Source organism: Sturnira hondurensis, unplaced genomic scaffold, assembly GCF_014824575.4.
Source record: "Sturnira hondurensis isolate 20B ecotype Veracruz unplaced genomic scaffold, ASM1482457v3 Scaffold0001344, whole genome shotgun sequence".
Taxonomy (NCBI): domain Eukaryota; kingdom Metazoa; phylum Chordata; class Mammalia; order Chiroptera; family Phyllostomidae; genus Sturnira; species Sturnira hondurensis.
Genome location: NW_028073975.1, coordinates 275,800 through 295,590, shown reverse-complemented (window position 1 = coordinate 295,590; position 19,791 = coordinate 275,800). Strand labels below are relative to the sequence as shown.

Below are 19,791 nucleotides of genomic sequence, written 5' to 3'. Positions count from 1 at the left end.
AGATTAGTGTCAGCTGCTGCTTGATACTTCTTGGCAACCTACTCATCAGTGTCTGACACCAGCAGGTTATCAAACCTTGCTGGACCCAACTTCTTGTCTGTAAAATGGAGATAACAAGTTTTGTGGAAATATATTGAGGAGGACTAAACAAGCTAATGTGTAAAACACCTAGCACAGTGACTGGCATGATGTACATATTCAATTTATGACCATTGCTACTCTTTGCCCAATTTTGTCCACAAGAGTTCCGTAACTGAAAGTTCTGTTTTCAGCCATGTAACACTCATTTTTACCTTTCATTTATTAACCAACCAGCTTGTATGAATACATTAGGCCATGAATTCTTTGAGAGCAAAAAATATATCTGATATGAGAAAAAATCTGGATTCCTCCATAAATGACAATCAGTACTTGGCACATAGATCTGACAAATCTTTGTTCAGTAAAGTGTGAGTCTCTGAACGTAGCCTTCTATGAGCATATCACTGTTGTGGAAACAAAGGGAAATGCACCTGACTGCTGCCCTTGGGAAATGAGCGATCCAGTGAGGGAGATGGTCATTCAAATATCCAAACATACAACATGACAGAATTACACTGAAGCCAAGGAGAGAAATAAGCATGTGCTGTTAGGGAAGAAAGAGGCACTTAATTTTGATTGGAACAATTGGGGAAGAGTTTATGGAGAATTAACATCAGTGTTAATTCCAGAATTTTTTTATGTTAACTGTCTTCTTTTCTTCTTATTGTTGTTCAAGTATAGTTTTCTACCTTCCCCCCACTCCTTCCCACCCCCCAGCCCTTCCTGCCTCCCTCCCTCAGTTCCACACCCCCTTGTTGTTATCCATATGTCCTTTATAATTTTTCCTGTAAACTCTTCACCCCTTTCCCCCATTATCCCCTTCCCTCTTCCCTCTGATCACTGTCAGCCTGTTCTCAATTTCACTGTCTTTTTCTATACTTTGCTTGCTTGTTTAGTTTGTTGATTAGGTTCTTGTTAATGGTGAGATCATATGGTATTTGTCTTTCACTGCCTGGCTTATTTCACTTAGCATAATGCTCTCCAGTTGCATCCACGCTGTCACAAAGGATAGGAGCTCCTTCTTTCTTTCTGCTGCATAGAATTCCATTGTGTAAATGTAACATAGTTTTTTTATCCATTCATTTACTGATAGGCACTTGGGTTGCCTTTTGCCCTGGCAATTCTACTGCTAGAATTATATCCCAAGAACCCTAAAACACCAATCCAAAAGAATCTATGCACTCCAATGTTCATAGCAGCACAATTTACAATATGTTAACTATTTTCTTAAAAGACAACTTTCACTATCGCTTGAAAAGTGATTTTGGAAGCAAAAGAGGAAGCAAACATTTGTTTGGTACTTAGCATAAGCTGGGCACTTTACATGCATTTACATCGCACAACAGCCTGAAAAATAAAGTGTCGTTATCCCTGCTTATCAGATGAAGAACTGAGGTTCGGAGCTAAGGGTAACTCACCAAGAGTCGTGCAGCTCAAAAGTGGTGAAGGACAGTTTAGAACGCAAATCTCCCTGACTCCAAAGGCCATGCTGTTTCTACTCTGGAACATTTTCACAGTGGCAAAGAGAGCATGGCATGGTGAGAGAACCACCTGCACAAAGGCTGGGAGAGAATACCACACATGTGGGACATAGAAAGTGCAGTTGGCTTGTGATCAGACAAGATCTCCCACTGTTCCTCTCAAGCGGGCTTTGAATCAACTAGTGGCCTCATTTTTCATTTCTTCTTGCCTTCCCATCTCCTCTAACAACTGCATCTCTTCTAGGCCCAGAGTTCATTTTTGCAGCATGATACGGGCCATCTTTCCATATTTAAGAAGTCCAAATGGAACCGCCTGATGCACAGATTTGTGATGTGTCATCTTAAGGTACAGGATGTTCAGGGAGGATGATGGGATTGTCACAGGTCATTTTCTAAGGCAGTGGTTCTCACTTGTGCACTCATATCAGTAAGAAATGTTTGTGCATATCCCACAGAGAAATGTAAATATACTAAAAATGTAACTGCTATATAGATATGCTCATATATAATATTATATTGTAATATATATTAAGATTAGAATTTTAAAGTTTTATGAGGAAAGGGTTTATTTTTATTTAAGAAGTTCTAACATTTTTTTTTACCCCTGTAAACTATTTGGCCTAATCCCCATCACCTTGTTAAGGAACTACCTCTCAGAAGAATTGTACCTTTAAAAATGAAGATATGACCTTTAAAATCATGAATGAGACTATTCTTAGGAGGGCTCTGACCATTTATTGTGGGTTATTTAGGGGGACCCAGCAAGACTGAGTAGCCCTGCAAGGGTGGGGCTGTGAAGAAATAAAGGGAAAAGTGCAGGAGAACAGGTAAAAGTGAAGAGAAAGGGCAAGAGTGTAAAGGGAAGCTCAAATAAATCTGTTCAAGAGCTAAAGGTTGCAAAACCCAGACTGCTGGAGAAAAGCAGGTGGGCAGAATTGCAGTTGGTTTTATCCCCATTAACATAAGCTCCAGAAGGGCAGACAACAGTTTTCTATGCACCACTGCAGTGTAGCACCTAACAGAGTGCCCAGCACATAGTAGGCCTTCAACAAGCATGTGTTGAATAAGTGAATGAGCCAACCAAGGAGTGCTAAGAATGACTTCTATTCCTGACTCTGATAATGTTCACTCTGTGACCTTGAGGGAGTCACATTCTACCTCTGGCCCTCAAGTGTTGCCATCTGTAATAGAAGTTAAACTGGACCTCTGCTTTTCTATGACATTCTAGGAATTGATGACTATACACCCTGGCCCAATAGAATATGAAATTCCTCTGAGCCTCCCACTAAGCCAAATCTTTACACTCAAGCCAGGTCCTCTTAGGAAAAACTCTTGAACACCAGCTCAGAGCCTAACTGCTTTTTCTTATTGAAGTGATTATATATTGACTTGGAAGATACTGGGTTAGAATCACCATCTAAATCGAACCCTACCTGCTTTCAGCTGAGCAAACTGAAGCTTAAATATATTAAAATAACAGAGAGTTGGATCAGGATTCATATTAGAAACATGTCCTCCAAATGGTTAGAATAAATAATGACATTTTACATGACAAGTTTAACAAGAAAATTTCTGTAAGCACACTCTTCTCCCCTTTATTCACCAGGGTTACCTGAAGTGTTTTTAAATTCACTCAGAAATCTTCAACACAGAAATAAGGAAGCAGTGGTTTCTTATGACAATGTGAGAGTCAGGTGATGGACCCTCTCGCTCTCTCTCCCCTACTCTGAGGAAGTCAGAGGAAAAGTCATCTGCTCTAGAGATGATTGGCAATTTATTTGGTGCCAGTGTGTGGAATATTTCAAATCAGCCTCACCTTTGCTCATACTTTTTAAAAAACTACTGCTTTCCCATTGGTCCAAATTTATAAAGAGCTTTCTTGCTATAAATTTTGTCTCCAGAAATATTTTTTAAATTAGATAGATGATAGATGATGATGATGATAGATAGATAGATAGATAGATAGATAGATAGGTTTTAGAGAAAGAGGAAGGGGAAGAGAGAGGGAAAGGAGGAAAGAGAGAGAGGAACATTGATGTGAGAAAGAAATGTTGATCGGTTGCCTCCAATATGTGCCCCAATCAGGAATGAACCTAGGCATGTGCCTTGAGAATCAAACCCACAACCTTTTGGTGTATGGGCTGATGCTCTGAGCAACTGAGCCACACTGGCCAAGGCCAGAAAAAAATTGGAATACAATCTTGATGACTTCTGACCAGAGTAAATAAATGGGAAATGTCTGTAAAAGCAAATCAAGTGCACTCTGTCCCTTTGCAAGCAAAACTAGTGATTCATGAGCAAAATTAATATACTGAAAGCTTCAACTATGTGCAGGACAGACAGTTTCCTGTGGGGAGGAAAAGTGGGTGGGAGGGAGGTAGTAAAGAAAATTATCCTATAAACAGCAAACATCTCCACCTTGTACATGCATGACCACTTTAAACTTCAAAACTTGATTTCACATTAATTTACCCTCCTCTCCACCAGGAAAAGGCACAGATATGGACAAATATTGAGATCCTTTGGAATTTTAATCTACTAACTATGCAATAACATATGTATTCTTGTTTTTGCAATGTTCACATAAGAAAAGGGCCCTTTTGAAAACAAACCATGAAATGTCTACATACATTTTGGACTTCTCTGCAATGTGAAAATCAAAATGGATTCCCTGTAGGATATTTTCTACCCACTTCCTCCTGTGTGCATCATTTTGTAAACTATACGCATCAAATGTTATTATACGGATAAAGAAGGAGAATAGTTGAAATTAAGACCCGCTTTGAAAATGTGGCCCATATTGTTTCCATGACTACATCTTAAAACAGTTTGGGTACAGGAAGAAGGTAAAGCCAGTTATTTTCTGTAATTCCTCCAGTAACTGCAAGCATTTTACAGATAAGAAAATTGCCCAAGGCCACACCCAAGTGGCAAATCTTTACATCCACGATGGTTTCAGTCCAAGCCTGGATGCTGCCCTAAGAAAGAACCTAGTGTGGAAATGAGGAATGATTTAGGGTGGTTTCCTAAATGGAACTTGGTACAGGGTAGCCTGTTTTTGCAGGTACTTGATAATCCTCACTTCCCCATGGGTCACTCTCTCCCTTGGCTCTGGTACTGGTGGCTTCCAAACAGAGGATCCAGGGAGCAGCCAGCTGCATTAGATCACACCCTGACCACTCTGACCACACTGTTCTAAGGTACTTGACCTTGAGCAGATGCTCTCTGACCGGAATGAATCAAAACCTGTCTCTTATATTACCAATTTCCAGAGACAGTCATTGATTTAAGGGTATAGTCAGGTAGTAGAAGAGGCCAAGATATTGGCTCCAAGAGGATTAATTGAAAAAGAAAACCATTGTTTATCACAGTGTCCTTGTTTAGTTGTCTGTTGCTCCCAATAGATTAAGTTCCATGAGTGTGAGAATGCCATTTTATCATGTCTATCTCTACATGCCAAATATTGCCTAGGTCAATATCTGACAAACAGCACATACTTCAAAGTAAATCATGAATGGGTGAATAAATGAGTGGATATACAATTATAAGAGTGATTGGGTGGTATTTGACAGGAGAGATGCAGTCCATTAGAGCCCCAGAAGGAAGACTAGAAATTGATGAGTCCATGTTATGTTTCAATGTCACGAGATATCCAAAAGGAAATATTGAAAAGTGATATTGGCCATTTAAGTATGACATTCAGGAGAGAGAGCTGGACTAGAGAAAGAGGGAGAGTTCATTGGGAGGACACTGGGGGGAGGCAAGTATTAGAAGTAAGAAGACTGATCCTGATAGACTGAGGGTTTAGGGAAGATTGCTAAGAGAAAACTGCAATGAAGACTATGGGAAGACAGTGTTAACACAGATTTTTCAAACAAACCCATCTCCTGTACCATACATGTACAGGATGTATACCAACATAGTACATAGAAATATAATGAAAGTCACATTAAAATGTCATAGGTCATTATAAATCTTCTAGTAGCTACATTTTGGAAGGCAACTTCATTACTTTATATATTCAAATATTATCATTTTAACAATAAATCAGTCTAAAATATTAAGATATTTTTACTTGTTTTTTAATCTTGAATCTTCAAAATTCAGCTCATCTTAATTTGGTCACATTTCCAATGTTCAATAGACATATGTGGCTATGACTACCATACTACACAATAAAGATCTAAAACACATATAGACAGTGATTGAGAGATGTCAAATACACAATAAAAACTGACTGCTGCTTATTCTTCTGTAAATAATTAACACCATAGGGGAAAGAGAGGATATTAACTATCTCAATGTGCCAACATTTTGCATACAACATCTCATATCCTCCCAAATGGAAGAGAGGTAAATATTATTGTATTATACATACTAGAGATGAAATTGAGCTTTAAAGAGGTTGGGTAATCTGCCCAAACAACACAGCAATATTTATTCATCTGATATATGAAACTAGGTTGGTGTGCCTCTAAATTCTTTGCTCTGTTAAGCCCTTCAGACTTTAATTAAGAGAGATAAAATCACAAACAACCTACTAATCAGGGATGATTCGAGCATGGGACTGGCTAAAATATTTTTATATTATTTTAAAGAGAGAAAGAAAGGGCATCAAAGAGAGAGAAACATTTATTTTTTTGTTTCACTTATTTATGCATTTATTGGTTGATTCTTGTATGTGCCCTGACCAGGGATGGAACTCACAACCTTGGCTTATCTCTAACCAACTGGGCTATGTGGCCAAGACTAAAATATTTTCATTCTCATTTATTTTCATATGAGAGCACTGAAGCCTGGACATATAATGATCTGAGCCAAGCTCCCCTAGAAGATCACTTCAGATCCATGATTGTTTGAACTATTCATTGAAGTAGGATTTCTGGGGCTATCCCCCACCTAAGAACTAATTAAAATCTTAAAGCTGAGGTTTCTTTTAAAAAAAATAGTAAAAATACTCTCTGCCCCACCGACCTCCAGAATTTTTTAAAGATAAGAATCAAGAAGGAAAAATATTTAATTTCAACAGGTTCTTATTATCAGGAGTTGTTGGAGCCTGAACTTACGTTCCTGAATCTCGTAATTATTGGTTCCTAGGCTTTGAGAGCTGCTCTCCAGTGAGTAGTTCTGTGACTAAGTAATGGGTGCAAGTTTGAGAAACTCAGATGTCTTATTTTGACTTGGGAGATGCATGCAGCAAACTCTGACCAGGGAGGATATTTCAAAAGAGAAACCTCACCTCAGCTAATGAACCCCCTCTTCTCCTCAGGGCCTGTCGGCAAACTGGTGGAATTACCGGCACTTCCAACATCACGTAAAACCAAATATTTACCCAAAAGATCCAGATATTGATATGGGCCCACTTTTCCTCCTTGGAGATTTGCAACCTGTCAAGGTACGTTTAGAAATCCTGACCACCAGAAGTTCTTAGAAGTGGTTCTTAGGAAGGACTATTGCCTCATCTCGGAAAAATCAAACTGGAGCTCTCAGCGTTATGCATGTCCTGAGAACATCTCTCTTTTTTAGGTCCAGAATATAGATTTGAAATAACTGAACCTAGGGTTCTAAAATGAGAAGAAGTGGAGTGCATGAGTCTTTGTCCTAAAAAGTTATTCAGTATAACCTCCTAGCATAAGAAATATAACCCATATCACTCTGTTTGAGCAACCCTGGTGACCAGCAGATCCCTGCATAGTTCCTGCCACTAGCTCTGAGGCTCTGCCAATGTTAGATAGTAAAACTAGGTGTCTGAGATTGGCAATGACTGCAAAGACACAGAGACATCCACTCAGGGAAGACAGGTCAGTACATTCAATATGCACTAAAGGACAAATATCTAAGTTTAGTTAGTTCAGCTAATTCTAGCTCAGTTAGAAGAAACTGTGCTGCTATTTATAGTTCACATTGGGCTGGGTTCATTTCTACATGAATCACAGCCCAAATGCTTCCTAGACACTTTGAGATCCTACTCCTAATTTGTACCTCTTAAATGGCAGGAAAAGAAAGGGAAAAGTCAGCTCCAGAATGTCTCACTTGTTGTAAAGGATGAGCACCACGTTTCTTAGGAGGAAGTCTTCTTTCAACAAAGGAGGTCTAAAGTCAGGTACTTAGGAAGAAGCTGCTATCTTCTTCTAAAAGTATTTAGGAGGTTTATAAAAATAAGAATGTAGTTTTGTCTGTTGCTTTCTGGGCCTTGTGGTACATAAACCAAAAATTGTGCAACTCTTTGAAAATAGGTTTTCCCAGCTTTGGGAAACTACTCTTCCCTGACTAGATTAGGAAACAAATTCTCTCGCCTAGATTTTGAAAAACAAAATCCTTGGCTGTGACAGTGAAGCATTTGCTTTTGACCATGGCTCCACCAACAAACTGGACTTCCCTGATGTTTGTGAACTTCACGCCCATCCCTAAAATTGTGACACTTGATTTCTCTAATCATCCCCCTGACAAAGCAAAATTTGTCTCAATGAAGTTTATGAAGCAGTTTGACCTTCTCCAGAATTACCTTCTCTAAAGCTTTACAAATGATGGAGGACATCTCTCCAAGTTTCACAGCTGCTCTTGGGACATATCCTTTGGGATCTATATACATGGTTTCAAAGCTAATGCACAAAAAAATTACTTAAAATTATTTAAACCCTAAAATTTAGTTGTTTCACATTTAAAGTAGTTTCAATGAGTCCTGAACATTTGCTTTCTTTCAATAAATCTTCTATAACTGTAAATTGATATTATTACCTCATCATCACGATATTTCTTTTTATTTGTGATAATACAAGATGGAAGGATCAATCCTACCCTCCTAATAAGAGAGTATTATCAACCCTACCCTCCTATACTTAGATAGGTGGGAAAGTATTAAAGGAATGGGGAAAGCAAGAGTCAAGCACTGCCTATAGGGTGTCAAACTCATTTGTACCAGGGGCCACATCAGCCCCACAGTTGCCTTCAAAGGGCTGAATGTAATTTCAGGGCTGTATAAATGTAACTACTCCTTAACTAAGGGCAAGGAGCTCAGCACTGCCACCGGGTAGAAACAAGGTGCTGGGGTGGATAAAATAAGGTGGAAGGCCGGATTCAACCAACAGGCCTTGTGTTTGCCATTGTGGCCTATAGTATAACTGAATGAATATACAGCAAAAATATAGACTGGGATGTGAATTACCATTAATGTATTCATTTCTCCAGTTAAACATTTATTGACTGCCTGCTAGTTACTGGAGGTATAACCATTACTGCTATGCCTGTTCTCAAGGTATTTACTGTCTTCCTACACTAAGAACAAATTAAATTAATGAAGGAGACCCCTAGAAAAGTAACCAAATGCCCAGTACTGAGGCCATATAAATATCACTGTGCTTTACAAATAGTAAATTGCAGCATGCGATCCATGATCAGAATACAAATGAAGAAGGATGAGAGAGAGAGGAGGTGCCATGCCTATATCTGTAATCACATGACCACTCAATAAATATCTGTTGAATGAATGCATATAGATGAAGACTAGGCTTCATATAGAATTATAAACATTGTAGTTAAAGAAAAGCTAGAAAAACCCATTAGAAATGTGCCTTTTCAATCACCACTCCACTCTACATAAGGACAAAAAAATCTTAAAATAGCTTCAAATAAAAAAAAACATGATTATAATCGCCATAGTCAAATGGAATAAACTATCCATGCAAGAATTGCCCACACTTAGTTAAAGCAAAAAGATGCCACTATATTTCTTCCCATGCCAGTTCTGCTTCTTCTAGTGCCTCAAGTTCAACAGCCAATGAACTCTGATCAGATGGCTCTTTCCACAGAGATTTTAGACACACACAAACACACAGATATCCTCGACTATAATGGCCAGAAGTATTGTCTCTTTCTTATGTTATATTCTCTCTCCATTCAGTACGGCAAGAAGAAAATCAAGTACATTGACTATGAGAAGCAGCACCTGTACTTCTACATGAGTGAGTATCCACGGAGCCACATTCTTTATCATTCCACGTCCTTGAAGTAAGCAGTAATTAAGCCAGAAGGCATGACTGCAATCCTCTCACAGAGAGGATTCCCATGTCATCTTGTAACTCAGAAAAGCAGCATGTCTTATTTCAGACTTACTGGGGTAGAAACCTGAAAAGGAAATAGAGACACAAAAAGGAATTTCTAATAGGCATCTAATCACTCTGGGTATTGGGCCAGGAAGGAGATGCTCCAAGAAGGATGGAAGACAGGATGTCAATCAAGAGGTATTGCATCTGGGATTCTAAATATAGAAAAACTAAAAACCTACCAATAAGAAAAGAATATTGGCCTTTGGGTAGGGAGGACAGAGATAGGAAAAGAATGCCAAGGCATTGACAGTATGATGCCAGAAAAAGTGGAGGCCCAGGAATAAATGGCACCTATAGAGCTTCTGCATGAAAGAAAGCTGGCTGTTTCCTTGGCTTACATATAGTTGTAGAAGATACTTTAGTAAACAGAGACAGACAGATGATGATAGGTAGATATATAGATGATAGATAGGTAGATGATAGATAGATAGATAGATAATAGATAGATAGATAGATAGATAGATAGATAGATAGATAGATAATAAGTCTAAATGTGGGGTGTGGGTCCAGACTCAAAGAAAAATAAGGTAACTAAATAAAACTAATACTAATAAAAAAACACCAGAAGAAAAATGCTTTGCTCTTAACCAAAATCACACCCATGACTCATTACAAAAAAAGTTTCCTGGAACCCCAAAATGTATTCATCTAAAATATTTGAGAAATAAACCAAAAGCTGGGAAGGTTCCAAACGTTTCTTGTAGATTAGTGGTTCTCGACCAGAAATAGTGTTGCTCCCAATGGAATATTTGGTAATCTCTAGAGACGCAGTTGGTTACCACCATGGAGGGAGAGAGGTCATACTGGATCCAGGAAGTATAAGCTTGGAATGCTGTTAAACATCCTACACTACACAGGACAACCCCCAACAATAAAGAATTATCTGGCCCCAAATGCGAACAGTTCCAAGTCTGAGAGACTCTGTTGCAGATTATCTGATTCGCCCAGGTATTGGTTGCCAGTGGCCATCTGTAACAGACCTGATCAGAGGGCCTGTGGGCCAATTGTTAGAGACATAGGGATTAATTCCACTGCTGTCCCTTCCATTGCTGGAATTCTGTAGCCCATCCTAGGGTGATCACCTGCTCTTTCTCTTGCACAACTAAAAAGAGAAATAAAATTTGTGTCCCACTTTGAAAGGTAGCTCATTCCCAACCTAGCTAGATGTGTGTTTACATAAGAAAAAGCTTTTGGGGGTGGGCAGAGCTGGGAATATAAGACAGAAAGCTGTACTTGAACAAGAATTAAATTTTAAAAATTATTTTTAGAAAAGAAAAAGCTTTTGGAGTTTCTTTTCTGAATTCTCTTCCTATCTTTTTTTTTTTAATTCAGAGGTTGGTTTTACTAGTTCCAATGACTGTTAAAATCTTAAAACAAATGTTCCATACAGAAAATGGCATTTGCTAGAGTGTTTCTTGTAGAGGATTTTGCTGATTTCCTAAAATTTTGAGCTACATTTATTATGGGAGGTTAACTTTTCATCCTGATTCAGTTATAGTGAACTCAGCCAGCATGTCAACTGTATATTCTCTGGGAGTCAGGAAAAGTTCTTATAATACTTTTCTCCATACCTAAGTCATGTCACAGAAATACAGGGCAGTTACAGTGGAAACAGTTTAAGCAAGACCTGTCTTTGGAAGTTGCTATCACACTTTTTCTCTGTCAATGCTTTGCTTTTCGTCTCAGAGATGTTCGTTAATGTTATTACCTGTTAAAGGGGTTGTACCTTCTATTGTAAAATAATGCTCTGCCCAAAGTGCTTGTGGTTATAGTTCCTTCTTCCTTTAAAATTAATATTACTCTTCTGTTTTCTTTACTTTCATATTTCTTTTTTTAAATTTATTTTAATTGTTGTTCAAGTACAGTTTTCTGTCTTTCACTCCCATCCCATCCCACCTCCCTTCCAATTCCACCCACCCCCCTTAGTTTTTGTCCATGTGTCCTCTACACTTGCATGCAGCAATATGCCCTTAGCTTTTGAAGAATTAATGAATGGTGTGGACTCACTGCAAAATCCACACCCTCCACACATATACAAGCCACACTGGCCTCCAGAGCTGTTTCATTATGTACTTCCTCTTCAAATGCCAGCTTAGCAACTCAGGCACAAATAAATCAGACTCAAAATGTCAAAGAGATACAGAGCTGGACATTTGTTAAAGACAGCAAGATGGATTTTATTCAGGATATTGCAGTAAGGACTTCAGTATAAAGTGACCTTAACTCTATTGGGAGACTTTTTAAACATGAGAGCATGCTAAAGGAAATTGCTGAAAGATGTTGAGGGGAGAGGAAATTGGTCAATGTGATTAAACCATCTGTGTCTGCTAGCTGGCACATGTGGAAGTTGGGCTCCTACCTTCCCACAGAGACTGGGAGACAGGGCCCTAGCCTTCATGATCATATTTCAAAGGGATAATTCCCAGGTCCCTGAGAAAGATATTTCTGGGTGATAGAAGAAACATTTCAAAGGGACAGAGAAAGAATTTACAATAGTAAGATTTCTAACATAAACATTCTAAGAAAAGAAAAGTCATCCCAGGGATGTGGCTCTGAGCTGCTGGGAATTATGCTAGTGTTTGTTCAAGTCTCTTAGTATGTGGGATGGATGAACTCACTTGTGCTGAGAGCTGGCAGAGTTTGAGAGTTTGCAGGCCAACACAAAGCCTAGTCTAGAAGAGGACTCAGAGTACCTGGCTGAAGTGCAGTCAAAGATAGGTCTGTCAACACGCAGAGGGTCTCCATAAGACTTGTTTGTGCTTTAGCCTCATTGATCCTGGGGAGAGAAGCAGGTCAACAATTCTCTGGCCGGGAAAGTACACCTTCTTTATTTCTTCCATCTTGACGTATTATGATAGGGCCCAATCTTAAAAGGTTGTGACAAATGGAAGAATTCCATAGTCTTTGAGATAACTTGAAAGTTCAACCCAGAAGCTCTTCAGGGATGCCTTCATCAAGAATGACTCAAATCCTGAAAATTCCCCTAGTCTCCTTGAAGGAGCTTGCACCAAATTCCTGGTTCAGTATCAAAGACTCAAAACTCCCAGCTTTGGGTTTCAACCTTGCCACCCTGCTCAGAGGCAACATTGCAGGTGGCATGTTAAGAAGAGAGACTCCTGCGACGTGCACTGAGGTCAGGTTCTAGTCATTTACTCACCACCTTTTTTTGCTGTGTTTTTTTTTCAGTTGGGCTTCCCCTCCTTATGCCTATATATTTCAACCTACAATCCATGCAAGTGATGTACCTCCGAAGGTATTGGGGGGTGAGTAACTTCACTCATTTCAGAAGCCAAACCAGGTAGAACACAGGAGTGAAAATGCTTCTTCCCTTCTACATAGAGCTTCCTCGAATAACAAGACATAAGATTTAGCCACTACGTGTAGGGACCCTAGGCCAATGAAAGGGAAGTGAAATTGTGTTCAAAGCATCTAACTTTCAACCATTTCTGTCTGCAGGATATTGCCTGGGTCAGCAGTTTTTACATCCGCTATTTCATCACATTTGGCCCTTTCTACGGAATCTTCGGAACCATGTTGCTCATATATTTGGTCAAGTAAGAAAGCAAGAATGTCCACTTTTTTTTCCCATAACCCTAGACAGTTCTCTTATCATCCTTATCTAATCTATTTGTGATTAGCATAGGATTATGACAACATGCCCCATTCTCTGTAACTGGGATATTTCCAAGACAATGTAAACATAAATAAATAAATAAGTTGAAATAGTTAAGTAAGAAGAACTCCCTAGAAAAAATTTTTTGCTCAATCTACTCTTTTTTTCCCACTTGCTTAATTCTCTATTGCGGTATTTCACCTGATCCTCAAATCTTTTAAAACTGTAATCCAATTAGACATCACAATCTTTGCCAAAGATAATGGAAGGGAAGACATTTTTAGAGTTATTTTAGCACTAGAGATTTTCCCACAACCAAAATGACTTCCCACTGAATAGTCCTCTTCAACTTCCCAATTGATTCCCCCCTCATGATTTTACTTTATTATTCTATATCCTACATAATAATAAAGATAATGCTAGTTAATATGCATTAGGCACTTTGCTAAAGGCTTAACGTGCATTATCTTATAATGCATGTTAATGCAATCCTCCTATAATCCTATAATGTAGGTAGTGTCATCTTTATTTTTTTTGCTAAGGAAGCTGAAGCACAGTGAGAGTAAATCACTTGCCCAAGGCTATAGAGCTAATAAGGTCCAATGGCAGTACAGTAGAACTTGAACCCAGCTCTACCTGATGACAAAACCCTGGCTGTCATTCACTTTGCATATGCCCTTAAGTCATCCTAGTATCTTTTGATCCTTGCATCAGTGCTACAGCAAACTTTCCGGCACTGCTTCTGCACGCTACCCAGCAAGGCCGGTCATGTGACCAAATAAAGGGCCTCCAAAGAGGAAAACAAAGGACCACTGTTTTATTAAAATCTTTGAGTATCTTGCACTTCCTCCAATGCTCAGCCAGCTCTGCCAGCAATTATGCAAGCCCAGTAATTGCAACTGTAACACCCCAAAGAGTCATCCCTTCCTCCTTTTATTCTCCAAAAGGTTTCTTGAAAGTCCCTGGATTGCATATGTTACACAGATGAGCCACATACCAATGAAAATGAGCAGAGAGGAGAACAGAGACTGGCTCAGTACTCAGGTAATAATGAAGTTCTTGGGAGAGGATCCTTCAAAGCATTTTAAGCCCAGGCAGTTTGATTTCAGAGTCTTTGAACAACCTGTCAGTAAACTACAGTCCAAGGGTCAAGTCCAGCCCACTACTTATTTCTATAAATAAAGCATTCTTGGAACACAACCATGTTCATATGTTTTTATATTATCTATGGATGCTTTCATGCTACAACAGCAGAATTAAGAAGCTGGGACAGAATTACAATATTTGCTGCTTGTCACTTTACAGCAAAGATATGCTGACCCCTATTCCCACATGACACAGTCTTTCAAGTGAATCTGAGATGCCTAGAATTACAGAATGAATTTGACACCCAGAAGGCCACTGGAATGCACCTCGTTTCTTTGTACAGGTAGAGAGGCTCAGCGAGGAGACATGACATGCTCTCCACCGATGGTGTGAGTGGTTTCAGAGCTGTGACCGGTGCAGCACACCCTGCTTCCTCAGCCTTCCACTAGCTGTGCCGTGACTGACTGGAGAACCCAGGCATCACCTACTTCCTTCTCCAAGCCCATTTCCAAATTCAGTGGACCTTCCATAGGGTATAGTGTGATGGTTCTCACAGTGTTTCGGTCACAGAACCACTTTACACACTTAAAAGTTACTGGGAGCCTCAAAAAGCTTGTGTGTTTACAAGTTATTTATATTCACGAATATTTACAGCATTTGAAATTAAAACTGAGACACATTAAAACATTATGGGTCAATTATTAATATATTATGAATTAAAATTAGGATCAAACCAATTCATGTTAGCCTCAGAGTGATGGTGCTGTCCCATGTTAGTAGCCTCTGGGAAAAATCCACTATACAAGCACGAAGCAATGAGAACGAAAAGGCAAAAAATGTCTTAGAAGTATTACTGGACTACTTCTGACCTTGCAGATCTCCTGAATAGTGTCCTAGGGAACCCCAAATTTCTCTGAAGAATACTTGAGAAACACTGACATAGAACAACCCAAAATAATATTTAAAAAGGCAACAACCCCAACTAGAATTAAGCCTTAGAAAGGCATTGAACAAAATAACACTCATAAGGGATCTTATTCTCGGCAGTCTGGAGAAGCCTGCAAACTCCTCAGGATGATACTTTGTCAATCCATAAAGCATCAGATGGTAAAGGAAAGTACTTACATTGAATGCACTTCTATGCACAGAAACCCTTGGGAAAAATCCTTAAGTGCCTTATTCCCCATTTGGAGGCCCTTCAAGTCCACTCCATGGAAATGGTATTCTAAGCCCTATAGTCTCTATCAAAATCCTATACTCTCACTTCCATTTGCCAAGGTCCTCATTTGTGACACCTTAGTCTTCTGTATCCAAAGACTGATGATGACTTAGCCCCCTCAAGTTCTATACACTTTTTCATATCTATTGCCTTGTATATACTTCTTAGAAAATGTCTTATTGCCAGTTTAAATTGTAAGTTATTTATCTAAGAGCATCTATCTTTTTTATTCCTCATAATTTCTTACACAAAAGAGGTACTCAATGAGCACTTGTTGAATGATTTAAAAAAAAGAACAATGAAACATTTTTTCTGTTTGACACTTGAGCTTATTTGTATCTGACACAAGATTTTTCTTTTCAGGTCTTGGCCACCTGTAATGTTGAACAGTCCTTCTTCAATGACTGGTTCACTGGGCACCTGAACTTCCAAATAGAGCACCAGTGAGTGATTGAAACAGTCCATAATAGGGGGTGTGGGTTCTGACATATGTGCAGTCCAGAGCAAAGCCACAGACTTGGGATCTCTGAGGGGAAAAAAACTGAACCAGAATTCACTAAAGGCTTCTAGCTTTCTACTAACACCAAGGAAAGAAAGAAAAGAAGGAGTTATTACAATTGTTAGTAAATAGAGCGAAATCTTGTAAAAATACCAGTAATTTGGTTTCTAGATCCTTATGGATTTAGAAAGTGTTGATTGTTTTCTTTGCATTTGGCTTGTTGGGAAAACCCAAGAAAAATCACAACACTTGGGTAACCAAGTAGTATTGAAACTTGTTTGTTTGTTTGTTTGTTTAATTTATTGGAGTGACATTGGTTAACAAAAACCATACAGGTTTCAAGCATACAACTCAACAAAACATCACCTGTCCACTGCATCATGCACTCATCACCCAAAGTCTCTTTCTGCCCCCATTTCCCACCCCCCCTTTGCCCACTTCAACCTATCCCCACCCCCTTCTCCTCTAGCTAACACCACATTGTTGTCTCTGTCTTGTGTTATGTATATATGTTTTTATTTTGATCAATCCCTTCACCTCCTTTGATTCAGCTCTCCAAGCCCCCTCCCTTCTGACAGCTGACAGTCTGTTCCATGTATCCATTCCTCTATTTCTATTTTGTTTCTCAGTTTATTCTGTTCATTAGATTCCAAAATGCCTATATGTCTACATCTTTAGGTGACAAAAATAAACCTAATGAAGTTCAGTCTCAGCTGCAATTTCCAAATGGTATCTGGAAATACTTTACCAATGGGTCAGTTAGGCAGATATGTCCTAAAGAAAGAGCAAATTATAACCATTTCAAAGTTAATATCTCCAGAATATTCAGGGGAGAGACTTTCCCCTGAATATCATTTTGTCTAAGCCATTTTTATGATAGTTAGAGAAGAAAAGAGATGTTGTGCCTATTCATAAGATTTTCTCATCATTACTTTCACGTTAGTCCTTTGAAATTCCAGCAAAACAAGACAGAATTTTTATTTACATTTCATCAAAGAGGAGGTAAAAACCAAGAAAGTCATCTGGCTAGTTAGTAAAGCCCTTGGATAGAAGGGTTTTACTCACTTCTTATCTTTTCTCACTTCTTATCCCTATCCTAGAACTTTTACCCCTATCCTAGAATTTTTTTCCCAGGCCATGACTAGAATTTACTGAATACTCATCTATTCACATTGGAGAAGTCAGATGGATAGAGAGAGACAGACACACAAAGAGACAAAGGAGGAGAGTAGATATCTCCAGCCCTCTACGTAATTCAGAGTGCTAGAAAACTCCATACTTTCACATGAGCTGGCCAAATACTAAACATTTCTGATGGAGCTAATATTTATTTTCTTAACTTTTCCCAAACATTGCCACCCACAGGGCTCACAGAAAGTTAAGAGATAAGAACATTTGGCAAGAGTTTTTAACTTCCAAGAGCAGAAGTATTGTGCAAGGTCAAGGTTGGGTCTGAATTGCTGACGTCATTTTATTTAGTAGTGGAGAAAGAAAACTTTTTCATGTTTCTCTGTCAGTCTAGGTTTTATATGTCTCCTTTCTGTTTCCCTAGTCTGTTCCCCACTATGCCTCGCCATAATTATCACAAGGCGGCACCTCTGGTGAGGTCCCTGTGTGCCAAACACGGATTGCAGTATGTGAATAAGCCCATGTTGAAGGCGTTTGGAGATATTGTCAGGTAATAACAGAGTCTCCTCAACTCACAGCTCTCATTTTCCTTCACTACTTATCCCCATACTATTCACTGGCTTGTGACTCATTCACCCAATAACCATTTATTAAGAGGCTCCTGGATGCCCAGCATGGACATGAATAGCAGCAACAAGAGCAATGATAATAATAATTCTTAACATCTATCTTCTGCCTTCTAGGTACTTCTTGGTGAAAATGCCTTTCTGTCCAACTAAATTTCAAGCTTTGTAAAACCAGGGCTGTGTATTATTTGTCTTTGTATCCCCTAGAGGGCCTTTGAGGGTTCAAGAACTTAACTGGGAGGGATTCTCAGATCATCTGGTCCAGGGTTACAAGCAAAGATGCTGGCAAGGTCCAGCGGGACATAAATGTACGAATCAGGCAGGGGTGACTGATCCCCTATGGACGGACCCCGAGGGTAACTGACCAAGAATGGCGAGAACTGAAAATTCATACTCATCCCAAAGCTGTCACAGTTCCCTAGAGACCACTGTGCTGATCAAACTAACAGCCAGCAATCTGGATTTATTGCCTTCTTTTTCTTTTAGAGTTGGGAGGAAAACAAACAAACAAAAACACAGGATCTTGAATGAGGAAAACAAGGCCAGGCCAGTTCCAAACTGACCCCTGACTAGTATTCTAGTTTTGGACTCTATCACTGTCTTCCCTCTCTGCCCTCCAGATATCCAGCCTCCCTTCATTTGTTACATTAATCCCTGCCCCTTGCCATTTAATTTTCTTTGTCCCCTGTTCTTCTGCCTTGAATGTTCTTCCAACCTGCCACCTGCCTTATCACCTTATCAATCTCCATTTACTCTCCAACTCGCTTCTCAAATGTCTTGTCCTCCTCAATCTTCCCCGATCCCCATGACTAGGCCCCATGCGTTTGCAGCACCTGATTCTCTTCATTTGTGACCTTTGTCATAATCATGACTAAATAACATGTTGGGTAATAAATTTTAGTATCTTACTAAGCCAGGAACTTCATGTGGAGAGGACTCACCTCTCTCTGATTCATTGCTGTATCCCCAGAGCCCAGAACAGTATCTTTAACATTATAAAATAGGGTGGGTAGGTAAATACTGGATGGGCTGGTATATAGTTCCATGCTTTATTCTGTAAAATCTCAGTGAAGCTTTTTTTAATACTAGAAAAAAAGTATGGGTGATGGTTTGGGATTCAGAGGAGAATAAATGAAAGAAAAATTCAATCTTCTCCATAAGGGAAAGGTGGCCTCACTTGCAAATAAATAAATAAATAAATAAATAAATATACTTGACTTCTTCCACTGGGCAATTGAGAAAGACATTTTTCACATATGGCTGAAAATGACAATATAGTCTTGCACCAAGTGAAAGAGCAAATGTTTCATGGAGTAGCAACCCTCACCTGAGAGTCTCACCTCCTGATGATCCTGTTCACTCTTTCCACAGGGCCTTGAAGAAATCCGCAGCCCTCTGGGTGGATGCGTACTATGAAACATGATGCAGATACAACATGCATGCAGTTGTATCTCTCAAAGGTGCTGGTGAAAGTGCAAGAACTATTCCCACTTACCTGTCAATGCCACTGGCATACCCTTGGAATGTGAACTCTGAAGACACATGATAACCCCTTTCCTGAAGGTTTCCTCTGCAAACAACAAGCAAAGGGAACGCAAGATGGCTTTGGCCAGGCTAACAAATGGGAGATGGAAGCCTCATGTTTTTATTTTTTCAAAAGGGTCTTGAACTTAGTCCTACCAACAGACCTTAGTCGAATCATCTCAGTCACTGGGCATGAGCACAGGAGTCATGGAGAAGTTTCACTGATGATGTGAACATAGAAAGGAGTGGGCCAAGTAGAGACCCTGGATGGAGCACTTTTTGAAAAACAAAGCAGTTACTCTTAGAAGAAAATAGTGTATTTAAGAAATTTCTGTTGAAGCACAAATGTTTTGCTTATTCCTTTTATAAGTGTTTGAACTTTTTCTTTAAATGTTGAGTGTCATTAACATTAAAATCTCTATAAATATT

At 39.2% G+C, this 19,791-nt stretch overlaps 1 protein-coding gene across 1 annotated transcript in view; it reads left to right on the top strand.

Annotated features, from left to right (window-relative positions):
* The window catches only part of LOC118974402 (fatty acid desaturase 2-like protein FADS2B), a 32,571-nt gene extending 12,780 nt beyond the window's left edge, over positions 1–19,791 (top strand). The window contains exons 4-12 of the mRNA XM_037027804.1: positions 1,807–1,908; positions 6,832–6,957; positions 9,463–9,523; positions 12,854–12,930; positions 13,124–13,221; positions 14,228–14,324; positions 15,949–16,028; positions 17,637–17,762; positions 19,210–19,791. Of these exons, the coding sequence (XP_036883699.1) occupies positions 1,807–1,908; positions 6,832–6,957; positions 9,463–9,523; positions 12,854–12,930; positions 13,124–13,221; positions 14,228–14,324; positions 15,949–16,028; positions 17,637–17,762; positions 19,210–19,261 (819 nt within the window). The 3' untranslated portion in view covers positions 19,262–19,791. The remainder of the gene's footprint in view (positions 1–1,806; positions 1,909–6,831; positions 6,958–9,462; positions 9,524–12,853; positions 12,931–13,123; positions 13,222–14,227; positions 14,325–15,948; positions 16,029–17,636; positions 17,763–19,209) is intronic.